This window comes from Salvia hispanica, chromosome 5 (assembly GCF_029641045.1).
Source record: "Salvia hispanica isolate PSC_SH4W2 chromosome 5, Shi_PSC_v1, whole genome shotgun sequence".
Lineage (NCBI taxonomy): Eukaryota > Viridiplantae > Streptophyta > Magnoliopsida > Lamiales > Lamiaceae > Salvia > Salvia hispanica.
In genome coordinates this window covers 29,204,994-29,224,601 of record NC_142696.1, presented here as the reverse complement: position 1 = coordinate 29,224,601, position 19,608 = coordinate 29,204,994, and the positions used below count along the sequence as shown (strand labels likewise).

Here is a 19,608-nt window from a genome sequence, read left to right as displayed (position 1 = left end):
CTTATGATCATATTTATTAACTTCTTCACGAAATATTTCATATTCTCAATAGTGCTAGATGGGTATAAAAAAGGATCTTCGTAACAAAACACTTCAAACTCATCAAGATATCCTTCAAGTCAATGCTCAAACAAATCCAAAGCATACAAATTAAATTGGGGAGAACACTCCCACATAATGTAGTCCCAAACAAAACCACTTAATGCATTACTCGTGCCAAAATATAAACTACAACCCACACCAAGTTTGCAAGAAGGATTATCATTCAACAAAAAAAAATTCATCACAATGGATTTCACTCACTTGCACCAACAATTTCAAGAAGTGGTCAAAAGTATACACATAATGTATCCATAAATCTTTTTGCTCAACATGTATAATAAGCACAAAATCATGCATATGTAACTTGTGCAAATGCATAATAAGCATCATAAGTTTCTTATTAAAATAGGCCTCGGACAAATCCTCCAACAATTTTAAAACAAGACTACACGTATGGGAACAATGCATTCTTATGCTAAAAATAGAAATGACTCAATTAACTTGGAACTTCCCAAAATAGTAAAATGACTCAATGAACATGGAACGAAGGGAGTACAAATTAAGGGACCGAGGAATAATTTGGTAGAAGTCAAATTATATTACTCCATTCGTCCCACAAGAATATGCACTTTCTAAATTTAAAAACATGCACTTTCTAAATTTAGAAACATTTTTCTCTCTAATGAGGTGAGACACATTCTCTACTGACAATACTTACTTTTTCTTTCTACTTCTCTCTTATTTTATCAATTGTATATTAAAACTTGTGTCTAACCAAAAGTGCATATTCTTATGGGACGGAGGGTGTTATGTCTCTTTATTTCATATGGTATAAGACACTAGTAAGGCCATTAGCAATAAGGTCGGAAATTTCGGCCGCTGTATGCAGCGCTATTGCAGGGATTTCTGCCGCTGAATCGGCCGGAAATCGCTAATTCAACTTTTTAATTTTGCTAATTTCTAAGTATTTATTTTTACACAATTTTTTAATAAATATTTCTTTATAATTACCCACATTTCCTTTTCATATTTCACATATAAACTATCTGTATTCGCACTTCTTTTTATTGATCCATCATCAAACTTTTCGAAAATGAATCTAAGAGCTCAAGTAGGGTTCGTGCAATATGCACATACAATGGGATGGGATCCATACAATCCGGAAACTTGGATTATGTCGAGGAAAGATTCGACGACACCGGTTGCTAAGGACACTTCCCAGTTTCCATGGTTGAGCTCCTCCGCCTACTGACCAAGATGAACGAAGAATTCGAGAAAAAAATGGAAGTTAAAATATACTTCCTCCGTACTAAAAAAAAAACAAAATGTAAATGACACAGATTTTATTGTCCAATTGGTAAATTAAGAGAGATGAAAAAAGTAAGAAAAAGAGAGGGAAAAGAAGTGGAAGTAGTGTTAGTGGATTATGAGGTTCACATTATTAGTGGTGTGCGATTGGTTAAAAGCTTTCCATATTTAGACTTGGTCTAATTTTGGAGGACGACCCAAAATGGTAAAGCTAATCTATTTTGTAAGAATGGAGGGTATAATTTTTAGATTTAAATTAATGTAAATTTCTGTTTTGAAGTAATATGAAGTAGTTTTCCTTTTTTTAAAGGGAAAATTGTCCAAAAGGTCACAAATTTTTTTCCATTTTCCAATTTTTTTTATGAACTAAAATATTAGCTTATAATGTCATGAACTTTAGTGATGATCGTGAAAAGAGTTATGGATGATCTTGGGCTGCCTTACTGTAGATGTTGAGGCTTAAATTAAAAATACTGATATGACAATAGAAAAATGAATTGGAGCAAATTTTAGGACTAATTTTTGGTGTCTTAGAGCATCCACAATGGCGGCGAGCGGGCCAGTTAGCTGATTCCCGACGCTGGCTGGTCCGCTCGTCGAACCATTGTAGGCGGCGAGCGCCAAATCGGCAAAAAAATAGGCGAGCGCTGGCCGATGCGCTCGGCGATTGGCTTGCCGCCATTGTAGGCTGGCGACCGGCCAGCGGCTTTTTTTTCTATTTATTTAATTTCCGAAACACTATATATACGCGATTTGAACGTCATTTTCATTTGCACCGCTTGTTTTAACGAGTATTCTCTCTCTCTGAATTTCTGTACAAGAGCAATAAACGAAATGAGTAACACGGATGGTAGTGGTGGAGATGCCTAGGAGGAGTTCGAATGGCAAGTGTTGGAAGAGTTAGAGGCCTATACGATCCGCGAGGCAGAACGGCTGTTAGAAAGGGCCTTGCAGCCGCCGCCGCCAGTACCTCGACCCGTTGTCACCGTCGAGTAGTGATTGATCGGAATCACGTAGCTGCACATCAGCGGCTATATGACGACTACTTCGCAGAGCAGCCGCGGTTTGGGGACAACCTGTTCAGGCTGCATTTTAGGATGCGCAGGGAGGTGTTTATGCGTATCGTTGACGCCTTGGAGCGTCGATATTTGTGTTTTCGCTTTAGGCACGATGCGGCTGGCAGACCCGGCTAGCCTATTGCTTATCCAATTGCTTGTCCTGATGATGTGGCAGGAGGAATTTTAGTGCTGATGATGTGGCCGGAGGAGTTTGTGGCTTGCCTATGGCTAGCCTAAAGCCATTGTGGATGCTCTTATTGTGGATGTCGGCCACCTTTTTCTACATGGAATACACAAACTTTTTGCTTTTTCTACTTGGTTGGGTCGTATTTGACTACTTTTTCCCCTTTAAACAATAAATGACAAATATTTAATATATACTCCATTTCCTTGTAATTTATAACGGTAGATTAGATATTTAACCTACATTATTGATCATCTGGCAGCATAGATTATTTATATCTAAAGCCTATGATTAAGGACTGCCCGATATAATAAACTCTCATATTAGGCTTAGTTTGGTACGTTTATATAATTATCCTAAATTAAATTATCATTAATATAAATTATCTAATAAAATGTGATTAATAATCTATTCTACACGTTAGGTATGCATTACGAAATATCCGTTTTATTTTGTATGTTGTTTGATAGAGTTTTTAAAATAATAGATTAAAATAGATAATGATTAATTTTCATAATAATTAGGGTTAATTAGAGAAAAAGATAGCCTCCATTTCTGTTACGCAGTTTCTTCTCCATTACTCCACTCTCTCAAACTCTCCATTACTCATTTCATCACTTCACTTCTCACCCATTTTAATCCACTCTCTCCACTCCATCTCCAAGTTTTGTATAAATAGAACTCCTCATTTGCTTAATTAACAGTCCAAAAAACTGCAGCAGGAGGTATACAAAATTTGTAGCGTTTGTAATTTCGTTCCTTCTTTCCCATGCGAAACTTGTATTAATCGGTTCTTTTTGTTGTTGGTTAGGCATGGTTGAGCATCAAGGTTCAAAAATAGTTGCCGACGGTATGTGTGACACTCCATAACAAATTTATTATTCAATCGTAAAGTGGTTGTTCTTGATTTACTCACACAGTGCATTGTTTCACGAGATTGAGTATAATATTTGAAATTGGGTATTGTACCAAGTAAACGTAAGAGTTAGTGAGAGATACACAAGTTCATTCTAGGATGGAATGTTGTGCTGTGTTATTCAATTTGATTGAAGTAGGTAGATCAGCGAAAGAGTTAAGTGTTTGTTGTATTGTAATCTTCATTTCATTGAGAATAAATGTTTCCAATCTTCGTGGATGTAGGTTCCGCAGGTGAGTGATATGAGGCGAAAGACAAGATGTTGCTGGACTTATCGTGAAGAAAAAGTCCTACTAGCTTCTTTGAAGGATATAATAGGGCATGGATGGAAAAAGAAAAATGGTTTCAGAAACGGATACCTCTTCAAACTTGAAGAGACTATGAAACAGGAGTTCCCTAACACTGATATAAGGGGTACCCCACACATTTCATAAAAAAATACTATATGGAAGAGGTGTTACTCCTCGTTGCGAGATATTCTTAGTCGTAGCGGGATTGGATTCAATCTCAATGGCGATCATAGGATCGAGTGTGAGGACGAACGATGGGAGCAAATCATCAAGGTATTGATAATAACCAAGGTGTTTATTTATTCAATTTCAATTTTTACCTTGTTCCACTAAATTGATCGTAATATGTGTACTGGTGTGAGTTTTTTAGATTTATTTATAATATTATTGCATTTGAACTGAATAATTTAGTGAAACAGTGAAAATAGACGAAGAGGCCGAACATTGGTAGTAAAATATTCCACATATTAATACATTCATATCAGCATTAAGAACTTGCTTAAATATGAAGTAGTCGTAGTCCATAAGTAGTTAAAAACAGATAAATTAACTAGATTTATTCTTTTATGACTTAGGTCGACGGAAATGCTAGATCTATGCATAACAAGTCGTGGCCGTATTGGGAGGATTAGAAAGAAATATTTGGTCATCGAGTGAATGGCAAGAAAGCGGTAGATATTCTTGAAGCTATTAATGAACTAGATGGACATGATAACATAGGCAACATGGGAGTTGATGGTACTGATTACCACGTCATCCTAGAAGACATTTTGGCAAACGAGAATGCTAAAGATACTATTCCCAACTATGCAACGGAGGACACCCAAGGCAAGAGAGATGACCCACCTCCAAGACAGTCTAGTAAGAAGCGAAAAGCAGATGATGTGATGGATGGTTTCCTTGATTTCTTTACCAATATGCACAAGGAAAACAACTTCCAAATGGAGGTCTTGTCCAACAGAATTGGTTATGAAGTTGATTTAAGCAAGGCAAGAAATGAGTTATACGATCGTTTGGGTCAAATTCCTGGTCTAACTATTCACGTCAAACTTGATATTTGTGACATCCTCGTCAAAGATAGAGATCGACTGGATTTCTTTATGGGCTTACCTGATTTGCTCCCAATGTTCGTCCTCACACTCATCCTATGATCGCCATTGAGATTGAATCCAATCCCGCTACGACTAAGAATATCTTGCAGCGAGGAATAACACCTCTTCCACGTAGTAATTTTTGATGAAATGTGTGGGGTACCCCTTAAATAAGTGTTAGTGAACTCCCGTTTCATAGCCTCTTCAAGTTTGAAGAGGTATCCGTTTCTGAAACCATTTTCCGTCTTCCATCCTTGTCCTATTATGTCCTTCAAAGAAGCTAGTAGGACTTTTTCTTCACGATAAGTCTAGCAACGTCTTGTCTTTTGCCTCATATCACTCACCTGCGGAACCTACATCCACGAAGATTGGAAACATTTATTCTCAATGAAATGAAGATTACAATACAACAAACACTTAACTCTTTGCTGATCTACCTACTTCAATCAAATTGAATAACACAGCACAACATTCCATCTTAGAATGAACTTGTGTATCTCTCACTAACTCTTACGTTTACTTGGTACAATACCCAATTTCAAATATTATACTCAATCTCGTGAAACAATGCACTGTGTGAGTAAATCAAGAACAACCACTTTACGATTGAATAATAAATTTATTATAGTGTCACACATACCGTCGGCAACCATTTTTGAACCTTGATGCTCAGCCATGCCTAACCAACAACAAGAAGAATCGATTAATACAAGTTTTGCATGGGAAAGAAAGAACGAAATTACAAACGCTACAAATTTTGTATACCTCCTGCTGCAAATTTTTGGACTGTTAATTAAGCAAATGAGGGAGTTCTATTTATACAAAATTTGGAGATGGAGTGGAGAGAGTGGGACTAAATGGGTGAGAAGTGGAGCGATGGAATGAGTAATGTAGAGTTTGAGAGAGTGGAGCAATGGAGAAGAAGCGGCGTAACAGAGACGGAGGCTATCTTTTTCTCTAATTAACCCTAATTATTATGAAAATTAATCATTATCTATTTAAACTATTATTTTAAAAACTCTACCAAACAACAGACAAAATAAAACGGATATTTCTTAATGCCTACCAAACGTATAGAATAGATTATTAATCACATTTTATTAGATAATTAAATTAGTTTATACCAACGATTATGACTTGAAGCCTTTTTCTCGTTTAAAATTTTTCATAAGTTTACTGTTAAGAGTTAAGACACTGTTTTTCTGGTACCCTTTGGATAATCTAGTATTAATATTTTTATGGGAGAGTGTCAAATAACACGTATTGATAATAATATTATTACACTTTCGGTTTCAGTAGCTAGGAATAATCAACTCTTAAGACTCTTCTGTAATCATTGAAATTAAACACATTCATTTTCGGGCGCAGATCCTCTGCAGTGTTAAAAACCACAGCACAAGCTGCTGTGGTTAAAACGCAGCTAAATACCCACTAAACGCAAGACTTTGACACAATTCCTTCGATTCCTTTTTTCATTTGCTATTTAATATTTTAATTTAATTACCATTACAGAAAAAAGAAACAAACTACAAGTTACAGCCGTATAAGCTTTTTTAGCTGTGAATTTAAAAGTCCAAAATAAATAGTGAAGATCAATTATACGCATTAATTTATTGACTTAATTGGTTTGATAGTGTTCTTCAATGTTTAAATAAAATGAAGTATCCAAAACTAAAAACTCAAATAGAAAAGAGAAAAAAGGAAATGAATGGGATTTTGTCAGTTTCATGCGTTTAATGTGAAAATAGCTGCGTTTTGACCACAACAGCTTGTGCTGTGGTTTTTAACACCGCAGAGGATCTGTGCCCTTCATTTTCAATGGTGAGTTCTAGTGCAGTCTTCCATGCGACAGATAACAAAAATTAAAATTTTTCCGATGAGAGATGCCCAAAGTTATCATGGCGCATTCAGCAATCTAATTCACACAAAATATGGAGGCATAATTTTTTTTTTTTTTTTAAATGTTACTATTAGTATAAAGTTTAACTACCATATTATCTGAACCGAACAAACACAAAAAAATAGCGTAGGAAGCGAATTTCTCGTCTTCATTGGTTACATAATTGAAGTATCAAAAGACCAAATAAAAGACTAAAAATTCAAATATTTTCTATAGTTGGGAAAAGAAAAACATGAAAACATAATAATGGGCTACAAGTGTGATGGGGAAAAATATGTATACAAGAATCTCTATTTGGTTTGAAACAGAGCGTTAATTAACCTAATTACACAGACAGAGACCGAGACCGAGGCAAAGGAGAAAAAGGGTAAAAACATATAAAAACTTGAAGCTGCGCCTGTTTATTGCTGATAATAGAGAGGTTGCTGGTTTGTAGCCACGTTCGAATACCCACCATCGTACATATGCTGGGCAGCGGCACCAAGACGGTGGGCCTGCGAATTCATCAGGGCTTGAGCAGCTCCTAGTTTATTCAGTGCAATCTGTCGTTCGTAGGCCACCAGGTCAGCAGCTGTGAAACCAGGCATGTGCGCTACTGCTGGTGGAGGCAGAGGGTTTGAGCTCGTCCCAGGAGGGGTGGGCTTGCTACCCCACGAGCACTAAAGATAATAACCATGTATCCATTACAAAACAACACAAGTAGATATGCAGTGGCATGATAGTCCTTAACACACACACACACACAGCAAGCATGGAGAAGTGAAAAAAATGTTGGTGAGATGTCTAGAAGTGAAAGTACAAAAATGATTTCCACGTTCGATGTTAATACTGTTTTGACAGACTGAAAACATCAATTGTCCTCAGACCCACAAATCCATTTGCTTTGTTAATCAGTGTCTGAGTGTCACTTATATCCATGCAAAATTTGTCACTCCAAGGGCTATTTTATTACTCCCTCCCTCCCTCAAATGTTGTCCACTTTTGCCATTTCGGTCTGTCTGCAAAACGTTGTCCACTTTGTTTTTCCCCATTTTTAGTAAATAATGGAGCACACTTTCCACCAACTCATTACACTCACTTTCTATTATAAAACTAATATATAAATGTGGAACCCATTTTTGTGTGTTCAATGGAGAGAGAAAATATATTTTATATATTAATGTGAGAGAATTTTTTTCTAAAAAAGGAAATGTGGCATATTTTGTGAGACAAACTAAAAAAAAAAGTGACATCTACCTTAGGACGGAGAGAGTACTAGTCTACTACATGTTTTTATCAAAGCGGGTAGTTCCTACATACTCCCTCTGTTTTCTAAAATAGAAACTCTTTCCATTTTACTCTGTTCCCTAAAAATAGAAAATTTTCATTAGGAAACTTCTCTCTCTATGAGCAGACACTTTTTCTTTCAATCTCTTTCTTACTTTACCAATTTTGTATTAAAATCCGTATCGTTTCAGAAGTTCTTATTTTTAACAAATGGAGGGAGTATGTCTTATCGAAAGTGGGTAAAACAAATTCCACCCATATCGAAATATGCAAGCACAAAGACTAAGTTGCAAAAATAAACAACCAAAAAGAAATCTAAGGGAGAGAATAGTGGACATGAGCATTTGTCAACCTTAGGTTGCAAGTAGATATCATGCATCACAATAATCATCTTTTCTAAAAACAATCTTACGAGTAAACAAACTGAAATAGAAGGGTGTATACCTTAACTGGCTTGCCGAAAAGAATGCGAGCATTTCCCACCTGGATGGCATGAGCAGCTTCAGCGTGGCTGCTGTACCTTATGAACCCAAAACCTTTGTCTCTCTGAATGCGGACATCTTCAATCACTCCAACTCCAAGTGCATGGAAATGACGGTGGAGATCCACTGATGTGACCTGCATATGTCAGGTATCAGCATTCAGCAACATCACTGAACAGACGAGCAACTATGCAAGGTGAGAATGCAATTGAAAGATAACAATGAATGATACGTCAACAAAATCATAAAATCCTTTATGAATTGGTTTTGGTCGACTCAGTCACAATTTTGAAGGCTAGAAGTAGTGTATAATGAAAATCTAAACTATAGATGATCCAAACTACGAAAACAACACTGGCAAGAATGAGCTCAATATTTCAAGTTTATGGTTTATCCGTAGGTGAGTTTGCCCACATAGGGGCATCATGGGACAAGATGGATAGCAAATTTGCTGAACATTTAACTTACTTCAGGAGCAAGATTTCCAACATAAACAGTTGTATACTGTGGATTATTCTCTGGAGCATCTTCATTCTGTTTTTCTAGGCCGTCATCTGCCAAAGTTATGACTTATGAGCAACTTAAAAAAGACAAATATAAAGCAAAAACATGTCTCAAATCTGAAAATGCAATTAGTGTAGAAGAAATTATTGTCTTCCTAGCATGGGTCATCCATTCAATGTTCTTAGCACTTCTAAAATTCAAGGTTTGACAATGAGAAATGGGATACCAGACTCTACATTAACATCAGTTTCATATTTATGATGCTTAAAACTTGCATCTGTGCAGCAGCAGTTAATGGTCCATATGTTTAAGGAGCTAACCAGATGCTCCATTGGTTAGTTCCACAACATTTTTTGAATCAGGATTCTGCTGCTCATCGCCTTGACCAGCACCTTTTGCCGCCCAATTGCAGCGAATTTGTCTGCTTCCAAGCCACTTCCCTGGAAATTTAATATGACAAGACACATCAATAACAGTTCCACATTTAAATCAGCACTAAGTTGCAGTTCTTAAAGATGTGAACTTGTCCACAGTATGTGTTGCAATCTTGAGCAACACAAAAAAAAAACAACGGCAAGACTTCTATGTTACATGCACAAATTGTAAAAATTATGATAACACATATAAGCTTCTATTTCATTTCTTGAGAACCAAAAAAAAACAGAAAGTGATGTAGTGAAACAGTATTTTAACTCTACTAATGAAAATAAAACAGGTTATAAAGTTCACTGCATAACCGCCCAAGCAACTAAACCTAGGCATTTAAAAGTGTTCAAAACCTTTACATATATATGAAGCTTTTACTTTGGGTGATATGATAGATTGATAAAATATAGGATTGCCTATGTGAACAATAAGATAGTCAAACAAGCTCAAAATTAATCAATCCAGCAAAGTATGCTAAAAATTAGCTTAGATTATATCTATCTATCCTATGACCTATCACACAAAGTAAACACCTCGCATAATGTATAAAATATAAATGTATGATATTAATATTTCGTGATTTATTTATAGAGTGCAAACTGTAATTTGTTTTATACAAAATGCTGAAAAAAGAGAACAAAAGTTGACATTGGCAATATAGTAGGAATAGAGGTCAGCCTTATTACTGGTTCACGGACATACACACAACAAAGAAGAGATGCAAAAATTGCACACGGAATAAAATGGCATGAGAACGAAATTCTAACCATTCAAGTCATTTATTGAACTTTGAGCATCCTGGAAACCACACAAAGGTGCAAGATCAACTAACATATTAACGTATTAAATGGAGAAAAAGGAGGGAGAGATGAAAACATTTGTGGACCTGCTGACTGCGAAAAGAAACAAATCCAAAACCCCTTGAGCGGCCACTCTTCTGGTCCCACATTACCCTAGCATCTCTGCATCAACATAAAGGTCAGTGACATTCAGTTTCTTCACGTTGTAAGTTTTATAACCAGACAAAAAGCAACGGAAATAGCTCCGACTAAGAAGCCAGTAGAATTGGACTTACGAGCAAGTAGGATATACAGAGAAGCATGCATGTAAGGTAGCATCAGTAACCTCTGGGCTAAGATCGCCAACAAATATGTTGAAATGATCTACAAAGCAAGTTTATAAACAGCATAAAACATCTTTAGCTAAATCCACAAACTGTGAAAATGAGAGGGACCAGAAGTGAACAATAGAGAAGAACTTGTACATACTTGATGTGTCCTCGCGCTGAGCACTAGCATATGCCCAGTTGACTTTAATTGGCTGACCAAACCTGTGTAAAACATATTAGACAAACCAGAAACTAATCAAATATAAACAATTAATCAGAGTTCTACTTACAAATGCCTGCCATTAAGACTCACTATGGCCAGTGTAGCTGATCGACGATCAAAGTAATCCACAAAACCATAGGATGACTGCATCACAGTGCATAAACAAAAAGGAAGGAAGATGAAAAACTTCAGCATGCAGCAGGAAAATATAGATTTTCCTAGAGATAAAATAATCTATCATATTAATTTCAAATTCAAATTTCAAAGGTACATTTTAGCATTAGCCAAGAGTTCATCAATTTAGCCTGACATAAGCACCTAGGGAAGGTTTACAATGCAAGTATGTCATAGATAAAGCATAAATTAGTATTCATATCTAATTACAGTAAGCCTAAATGGGCTTAATCATTGATGTGAATTAGTAACAATATTATTATTAAAAAATGGTAATTTAGCTAGGATGAGCAAACGTTCATAAGAAAATATAAAAAGATAAAAACTGAAGGTTAACATTTAATACTACTTCCTAATGGGGTGTGATCAATTGCTAACTTTGCTAACTCATCAACGCAGTGTATTAAAAATGTCAACACGATGATATTAAAATGCCAACACATAATTTTGTTGACATTCCAATATACTTCTTAAGTATATTAGCTAAAAAGTATTCTCTCTAGCAATACAGGGTTACTTAAAAATCCATATCTAACAAAACTACCAAGCAAGCATATCAACAACATACAAATTAGTTATATAATTTAAAGATTTTAGGAAGGAATTAATGCTACGAGAAAAGCCAAAGAGATGTTAGCAAGTAATAACTGAAGCCCACCTTTTCTTTCCGAATGAGCTTGCAACCTTCAAGAGGACCTGTGCCTGAGAAAACCTCCTGAAGAAGAGGTTCAGTAACTTGAGGGTGGATATTTCCAACATACCTACAGCACATCAGGTCATATATATATAGACATTAGATATGATAATCTGATATTACCCATGAAAGTAAATGCAGATAACCACTCTAGAGAAGGACTTGAGCTTTCATATGTGATTGAGCACCTAGTCTGCTAAGTGACACTGAGTAATAACTACAGTCTAGTATCATGTTTTACGGTACATAACTTCTTAGCTTCACTTTTTCAGTTGAAGAGAATATACAATGCACTTCCAGAAAAGATAGTGCTTCTTCAGTAATCAGTCGAGACCAAGTTATATTATAAGGTCCTTCTATCTAAGCTCGTGTGAGCTGTGAGTTTGTCCAGTTAACACAGTTTTTATTTTCATAATATACAAATATGTTGTTAGCTGTTAATGCATTAAAAAATGATAAAAAGAAATATTGATATGCACAAAAAAGAAGATATAAGAAATGTAACTAGATGTCTCTTGAGTCTCTATTTTGTAAGGCAATTTTTAGATGCATAATGTATATGTGCATAGACACACAACATATAAAATTCATAAATATACATACATTTATGGTTTTCTAATAAGAAGCTGGAGACGTCTCCAATCAATCCGATCAGGTTGATATGGGAATACAGTTAAGATATGGACCATTGGTCACTGTCAGTCAACAAAATATATGAGACTTAACGTTTTTAATTTTATAAACTAGTTTCAGTAAATTATGGTGCTTTTTTGTACTGATGGCATAGAATGATAGAATGTGATAGTGCTGCTAGTAAAGTTATAACTTGAATTAAATAATAAATGAAGCGCCTCAAACACAGTACCACATATGATCTTTTATTTCTCTCCAATAATCACAAAATTAAGCCACTCTATAAATTACAATGTCCAGAACATTAAATGGAAATTTTAATCACGAATTGAGTTAATAGCAATAAGTAAATTGTCATAAAGACTCACACACTGCGGCATGTGCTTGAGTCGAATCCAGGAGGCAAATTCCCACTCAGGATAGGTTCTATCTGCATATTAATTGAAACTTTAGTGATAAATCAAATTAAACATAAGTGAATGCCTTTGTTAGGGCGTTAATTGAATCCAAAGGTTCTGTTTAGTAGAGGCTTAGCCCCTTTCCTCATTAGATTATTTGCCCAATCCAATAACAAACTATTGCATCCATGCTCCCATGGGGACCAGAAGCAAGACAACAATGCAATGGTTCCACTACACCCAACATGCAAAGCGTTCTGTATTTGCCAAACATAAAGAAATGCAGGTCCAGGCTTAAGTGGTACCCCCGCCACAGACGAGAGAGAGAGAGAGAGAGAGAATTTTTTTATATGAATTTTTTATGTATGCAGAAGTTCGTGTACATTTTATTTAAGTTGTGATTTATAATCATAGTAAAGACTTGAGTATACTTCCTCCTTCTATACACTTACAAACTTGATTTGTCATCGGATTTTTTTTGCATTCCACCCCAACCCATACACTGAAAATCTTTCATCATGATTTGTTAAAAACCAATTTCGAATTCTAAATCTTTTTAGTACTAGTATCGTGCCAAAAGACAACACTTTCCTCAGATTTTAACCAAAACAAAGAAAAATACACATAGCACACATAGCATAACCAGGATACAATAAGTTATCCAACTCCCACAGTGATCAAATATGAGAATCATGAAGCACTCAGCTCATAGCAGTCGCAAGAACACCTATATCATCACCGACACCCCAACTAACAAACGAGAATAAAGAAATACATAAATTAGAAAGTAGAAAATAGAAACTACTTGATCAGATATCAAAATTTAGAATGCAATATCAGCCGAATAAGATAAATTTACTATCCATTGCATTTTCTGATTAGCAGCTACCCTACAGGTTCAGTCAAACTACAGCCCCAAAACATTTCATCAAAGCATTATACAAAGCTCCCACAATAGATTAAGAGAAAAAAACAATAAAAATTCCTGAACTTGATTATTAAAAAAACATAAATCAAAGCAAGAAAAGAAACTCTTTTCTAAACCGGAAACAGAGAATCAGCAAAAAGTGTTCAAAATTAAGAGGCATGGAGGAAAAAAAAGGTGAAAAGAAAAAGAAACCTGAGGAGGAGCGAGGAGACCCGGATGGTAAAGGGACTGCTGCATTAGCGCTAGCTGCTGCTGCTGCTTCAACCTTTGCTGCTGCATCCCTTCTAGTTTTTCGCCGTACAAACAGCAGAAAATTATATAGACGGAAGTAAAAAAACAAAGGAAAGTAAAAGGGAATAGAAAATCGGGGTAACCAGAAACGGAGGAAGAAAATAAAAAAGAATTAAAAAATGGAAGAAAAAAGTGTAGAAAAAAAAAAGAACCCTCGTAGAGAGCCCCAGGAAGAGTGAGATGCTGATGTGCGTGCAACTACTCTTTTCACTGCTGCTACGGCTCCGATTCCCTGCTGCTCTTCCTTATGCATCTCCCTGCAACTGCCTTTGCTTACCAATCACAAGTGTCCCAATTTTTTTCCATTATTATCATTCATTAATAAATGTGTTACTATTTGTTTTTCACTATTTTTTTTATAATGAAGCTAACATTTCAATATATTTATTTTACTTAAATTTTATTATAAAATTAATATATAAAAATATGACTCATTTTTCACTAACATTTTTCATTCAATTTTACTGCATTTTTTAAAATTAGTGTTTAGTCAAATTGGCCTTGTATTAATGTATCAAGGGAGTATATTATTTTCCTTTTTTTTATCCCATTTAGCATAGACTGCATAGTCTTATTGAATAGTATATTATTCAATCTTAATAACTAAAACTTAATTGTGACAATTTAAGCTAAGTGAGTAATTTTCAAAAATAAAACACTAGTACCAAGATGGTATTATGACACGTTCAACTAATATTTATTTGATATATGAAAATAAATTTATATCTAAGCTACGCTCACTTAATGGGATATTCAAGTTATATTAAGATGATATTATAACATAATACGTTCAATCAATATTTATTTAATATATGAAAATAAATTTAGACCTAAGCTAATCTCACCTAGTGGGACATTCACTTTTTTAAGAAAATGGGCTTATATAGGAATGTATTCAGATTCATACCCTAAATATATCAAAACACAAAACACTTGTCATCTAATACCCTAAATATATCAAAACATAAAACACTTGTCATCTAATAATGTAGCTCAGCTAATAATTTAGTTTTTTATTCTAATTAGTTTAATATAAAATCTAACAACGTAGCTCGACTTAAGAATGTAGTACTAGCTTTTTTGGTCTAATAAAAGTAGGACCTAGACTAACTTTTTTAACTCACTTTCCTTTATGTTTTTTCAAATTCGTGTAAGGTCAAAATGCTTAACCCTCTAATAATGCACTACTAGTCTAATAAAAATAAGACTCATATACTATCAACTTTTTTAACTCACTTCCCTTTATACTTTTTAAAATTGGTGTTAAATAAAAATGAAACACTATGTCAGGGAATTACTCACTTCCCTTTATACTTTTTAAAATTGGTGTTAAATAAAAATGAAACACTATGTCCGGGAAAGAATGGAAGTAGTATCAGAGATATTTACATTTACCCTTTCATTATTTTTATCTCTATACATAGAAGGCTTGTAACTTCGGGCACCTTTTTATGCACCCAAAATAAAGCGTGCTAACCACTCCATTCAATTAATTAGATAGGTCATAGAGGGATTTAACAAGGAAAAAATAACAGTAGTCGGTTTATAAATTGCAATCAGTCTAATAAATGTAGTGGGTGGATAATTATATTATAATGATATTAAGAAAGTTTACCTAGTATACAGTTCTAAATAACTCCGAAGTGCAATAAATAAAATAAAGATATAGTATAAAAAAATGATGATGAACATGTAATAAAACACAAACAGATTGGTAAATTGAAAAAATTGATCCATAATTACATGGTAGATGTGCCTCAAAAAAGAAAGATGAACCAAAATTCGTGAAAATGTATATATGCTACATCAAAAACATGAAAATTGTAGTCCTAGAGTGCTAGTTGCGCGGCGCCAATCCGAGCCAGGGCGTTGCCTTCCTTGGTGGGTAAGGCGCCTTTGCGGTGATCCTGTCTCGCCTCTTCTCCAAGAAGCTGGCCAATGAGTTTTTTCTAGCAATCGGTAAATCAAGAGACGGCTGAGCGGAGGCGGTGCTAGCTAGGGCTAAGATCTCCTGAGCTCTCTCCGCTGGAAACTCATTGTAGACCATGACCTTGCCGCCGTAGAATATCGTCATCGCTGCAGTCTCCACCTCCGCCGCTTTATTCTCAATCGCCGATAGAAAATTCATTGTCTCTGTAGATCAAATTTATCATCTCTGATCAGTAAACGAGAAATCTAATCAATCTAGCAACTAATTAAGCAGAAAAGGAAAGAAATTGAATGTACCTTTTATTTCGGGGGAAGGGGTAGGGGTTAAGCCAAGCGTGAGCTCGGCAAGGCTGCCATTCTTCTCCTTCAAATACTGCCTCAAAAGGCTGCAGGTCTGCGAGAAATTCGACCTGCCGCCGGAATCGACGGAAGCCATTTCTGTGAGACTGAAATGAGGGAAAGAATGTTGAGATGTGATGAGATTGGAATGGGGGAAAGAATGTTGAGATGTGGTGAGATTGAAATGGGGTCAAAGTGAGGTGATTTATAGTACTGCTCCATATAATTAAATTATGCAAGGGGAAAAGAGCACGAGGAATATGTGGCGTTTGTGCATAAAATAATGTTAAGGGAGGCGTGAATTGACACACGTGTTATTTGCGTTCCCTCAAAAAGCGGTGTATGTGCCGTGTTGCTTTACAACTTGGCGTTCGCCCTTTTGCTTTTACACTATTGAGATCATTCTCAGCTAGAGTCTGTGGCAGATTCAGCGACTTGAATTTTTTAATTTCGACCAATATTAATATATTTTTATAATCTATATCATTTTATGACTAAGAAATTTTATTATAGAAATAAATGAGTTACTATTTAGTGGACTACTACTATTATTATTTGGATATGGATAGTTTTCACTAAGTAAAATGGATCTTCTTAAAATTTTATATTATAAGATAATTTATTTTAATTTTTTGAAGTTTTTATTGTTTTAAAAACTAGTTTAGCCCCGCGTGATGAGTGGCTGACAACCTTTATAGCAATCAAATGAGTACAAAATTATGTAGTACTCCCTCCATCCACAAATAGTAAACTCACTTTGACTTAGCACAAATTTCAAAAATATATAATGGAAAGTGAATAAAAAAGATAGTGAAAGATGAGTCATACTTTTACAGGGATGTAATCAAATGCAAACTCTAAATACTGTACCAACTTAAATTATGATTTGGACCGTTAAAAAATGTCATCAGTTGACAAAATAACGACAACCAAAAATGTCAACACATTGTCAACGATTGACGTTGTGTTAACAATGTATTGATATCAAAATCTTAAAAATTTTACAATGTGTCGACACTGTATTGATGAGTTTGGAGTTTTTACAATACTTCCTCCATTTCTTCATAGTTGAGATGAAACTTTTCGGCACGGAGTTTTAGAAAAAAATGTTGGGTGTGTTAAATAAATAGATAAAAAAGTAAGAGAGAGGAAAAGGTAGAGAGAAATAAAGTAGACTAAAGTCCACTTTTGGTCCCCTACATTTGCTCTAAAATTCTTTTTGGTCCTTTACATTAAGTTTGTGATCTTTTGGTCCCAAACATATTGTTTTGGTCCAAAAAAATCCTTTTCAGTTAAAGTTAACGGTCAAAGCGGTTGACCAACTTAATAATTTAATTATAATCTAATTAACTTAATTAGCTTAATTATTATATAAATTAAAAGATAATTTGTTTTTCAAGAAATAGAGTATACGGATCCATTCACACCCACTTTCCCCAAATTCCCCAATTTTAACTTAGTAAAATTTCACCCTATTAAAAAAATCTCTACCATCGTCTTCCCCACATCGTCTTCTCCAGGGCGTCGAACATGGAGGGCTGGTTTAACTGTAGCGGTGGCGTTGAACCTCATCCTCCGCCGCGAAATCCTTCTCCTCCACCGCAAAATCGTTCTCCGCCGCGAAAGCCTCCTACTTCGAGATATCCTTCTGCTCTGCGAAATCCTTCTCCTCCGCCGCGAATTCCTTCTCCTCCACCGCGAAATTGTTCTCCGCCGCGAAAGCCTCCTCCGTCGAGATATCCTTCTGCTCTGCGAAATCCTCCTCCGCCGAGATATTGGCCTCCCTCGCCAAATCTTCTACAGCCGTTGAACACAGGTCAGTTCAATTGGTTAGGGTTCAATATTAGAATTTGATTTATTATACTACTGTAAATATAGTATTATCAAGTAAATTTGTGTAGCTTTTCTGAAACAAAACCTCTACTTAATTTCAATTCTTTATTTATTTCTTTGGAATTTACCAATATGATTTTTTTAGGAAAAATAAGAGTGGTGCACATGATGTTGTAAATTTTTTTGTTTGAATGAGTAGAAAGTAGTGTATAGTCCATGGAATGTTGGTTGATTTTATTGGATTTTTATGTGACAGGTCAAAAGGGACTAAGTTGTACATTGTACTTACATGTTTAGGACTACTTTGTACTCCCTCCGTCCCAATAAATATGAAACATTTGGTTTCCGGCACAGGATTTTATGCAAGTGTTGTTTTGTGAGTTAATGAAGAGAGAGTAAAGTAAGAGAGAGGGGGAAAAGTAGAGATAGTAATGTTTCCATTTTAGGAAACGTTTCATTTTTAGTGGGACAATCCAAAAAGGAAAACGTTGCATTTCTAATGGGACAGATGGAGTATATGTTTAATACTGTGTGGAACTAATTCATTGTATTATGTAGATGGCAAATTCACAACTCGGGTGCATTACAACGGTTTAGTTGAATGTATAAGCAATTGTGATCCGGATAAATGGTCCAAACTAGAAGTTGATGACGTGCTTGAAAAAAAAGGACTTGATACTACTTGGTTGGAGTATTATTTTGTAAAATCGCAGATGAATATGAATGAAGGGTTGGTGCGCCTTTTCGACAACCAATCTTCTATGGAGATGTCAGAAATAGGACTGAAAGAAGGAGTGGTTGATTTATATGTTGTGAATGAACTTGAACCAGCACATGATGGTGATGAAGTTGCAGAAGGTGCCGTGCTAGTGAGCCAGCTAACACAAGAGGAAGTTGCTGCTGTTGATATAGAAACTGAAGTGGAAGTCGAAGTGACTGATGGTGAAGAGGAAATTGAATTGGAAGTGAATGATGGTGAAGATGATATGGCTAGTGGTGACGAAGAACATGAAAAACAAGTGAAAGAGAAGAAGTCAGTTGCTACTACAAAGAAGAATACTAGTGAAAAACGTCCATTTGTAGATAGTGATTATGATCTAACTGATGATGATGAAGATGAAATAATGAAGAGTCAGGTGGAATCTTGGAAGAAGCTTGTAAGTGAGATGGAAACAAGGAAATGTGATGAAATTAAAGGCGATTCAAGTTCAAGTGAGAACCTTCCTAGCGATTCACCAAGTTCTGGGGAAGATTTAGAAGGTGACGATAGAGTGAAAACTCGAAGATACAATCCCGCGATTGATCTCAATGATGTCAAGTGGGAAATTGGTTTGCGATTTACTTCAAAGCAAGATTTCACCGAACTGATTCGCCATCAAGGAGTGAAGATGGGTAAAAAATTACGTTTTAAGAAAAATGATAATGCACGTTGCATCGCAATTTGCAAATCTGTGCTCCATGGTAAGAATAGGGTTGCATGTCCATGGTATGTTTCAATCAGAAATAGGAATACATATGGTTACTGGCAAGTTGCACGTCTTAGGGATAAACACATTTGTGGTGGATCTTCTTCAAACCATGGATGTGCTAA

At 35.4% G+C, this 19,608-nt stretch overlaps 2 protein-coding genes across 2 annotated transcripts; both read right to left on the bottom strand.

Annotated features, from left to right (window-relative positions):
* Positions 1-6,973: 6,973 nt before the first annotated feature.
* On the bottom strand, positions 6,974-14,051 carry LOC125191054 (oligouridylate-binding protein 1-like). The gene is made up of 12 exons (XM_048088516.2): positions 13,818-14,051; positions 12,668-12,729; positions 11,631-11,733; positions 10,866-10,942; positions 10,736-10,797; positions 10,543-10,630; positions 10,354-10,429; positions 10,235-10,265; positions 9,362-9,481; positions 9,006-9,091; positions 8,500-8,673; positions 6,974-7,448 (listed from the first exon to the last, which is right to left on the bottom strand). The coding sequence occupies exons 1-12, from the start codon at positions 13,902-13,904 to the stop codon at positions 7,191-7,193; spliced, it is 1,224 nt and encodes a 407-aa protein (XP_047944473.1). The 5' UTR covers positions 13,905-14,051; the 3' UTR covers positions 6,974-7,190.
* A 1,561-nt stretch (positions 14,052-15,612) lies between these two features.
* On the bottom strand, positions 15,613-16,370 carry LOC125187437 (protein TIFY 11c-like). The gene is made up of 2 exons (XM_048084031.2): positions 16,143-16,370; positions 15,613-16,049 (listed from the first exon to the last, which is right to left on the bottom strand). The coding sequence occupies exons 1-2, from the start codon at positions 16,279-16,281 to the stop codon at positions 15,754-15,756; spliced, it is 435 nt and encodes a 144-aa protein (XP_047939988.1). The 5' UTR covers positions 16,282-16,370; the 3' UTR covers positions 15,613-15,753.
* Positions 16,371-19,608: the final 3,238 nt, after the last annotated feature.

Excerpts from the sequence above, each read along its gene's own strand:
- LOC125187437 (XM_048084031.2), bottom strand. The coding sequence starts at position 16,281 with ATGGCTTCCGTCGATTCCGGCGGCAGGTCGAATTTCTCGCAGACCTGC. Across the intron at positions 16,050-16,142 it reads CCCTTCCCCCGAAATAAAAG|AGACAATGAATTTTCTATCG; the intron begins GTACATTCAATT and ends TTTGATCTACAG.
- LOC125191054 (XM_048088516.2), bottom strand. The coding sequence starts at position 13,904 with ATGCAGCAGCAAAGGTTGAAGCAGCAGCAGCAGCTAGCGCTAATGCAG. Across the intron at positions 10,798-10,865 it reads AGTCTTAATGGCAGGCATTT|GTTTGGTCAGCCAATTAAAG; the intron begins GTAAGTAGAACT and ends TGTTTTACACAG. Across the intron at positions 9,482-10,234 it reads TTCAATAAATGACTTGAATG|GGAAGTGGCTTGGAAGCAGA; the intron begins GTTAGAATTTCG and ends TTAAATTTCCAG.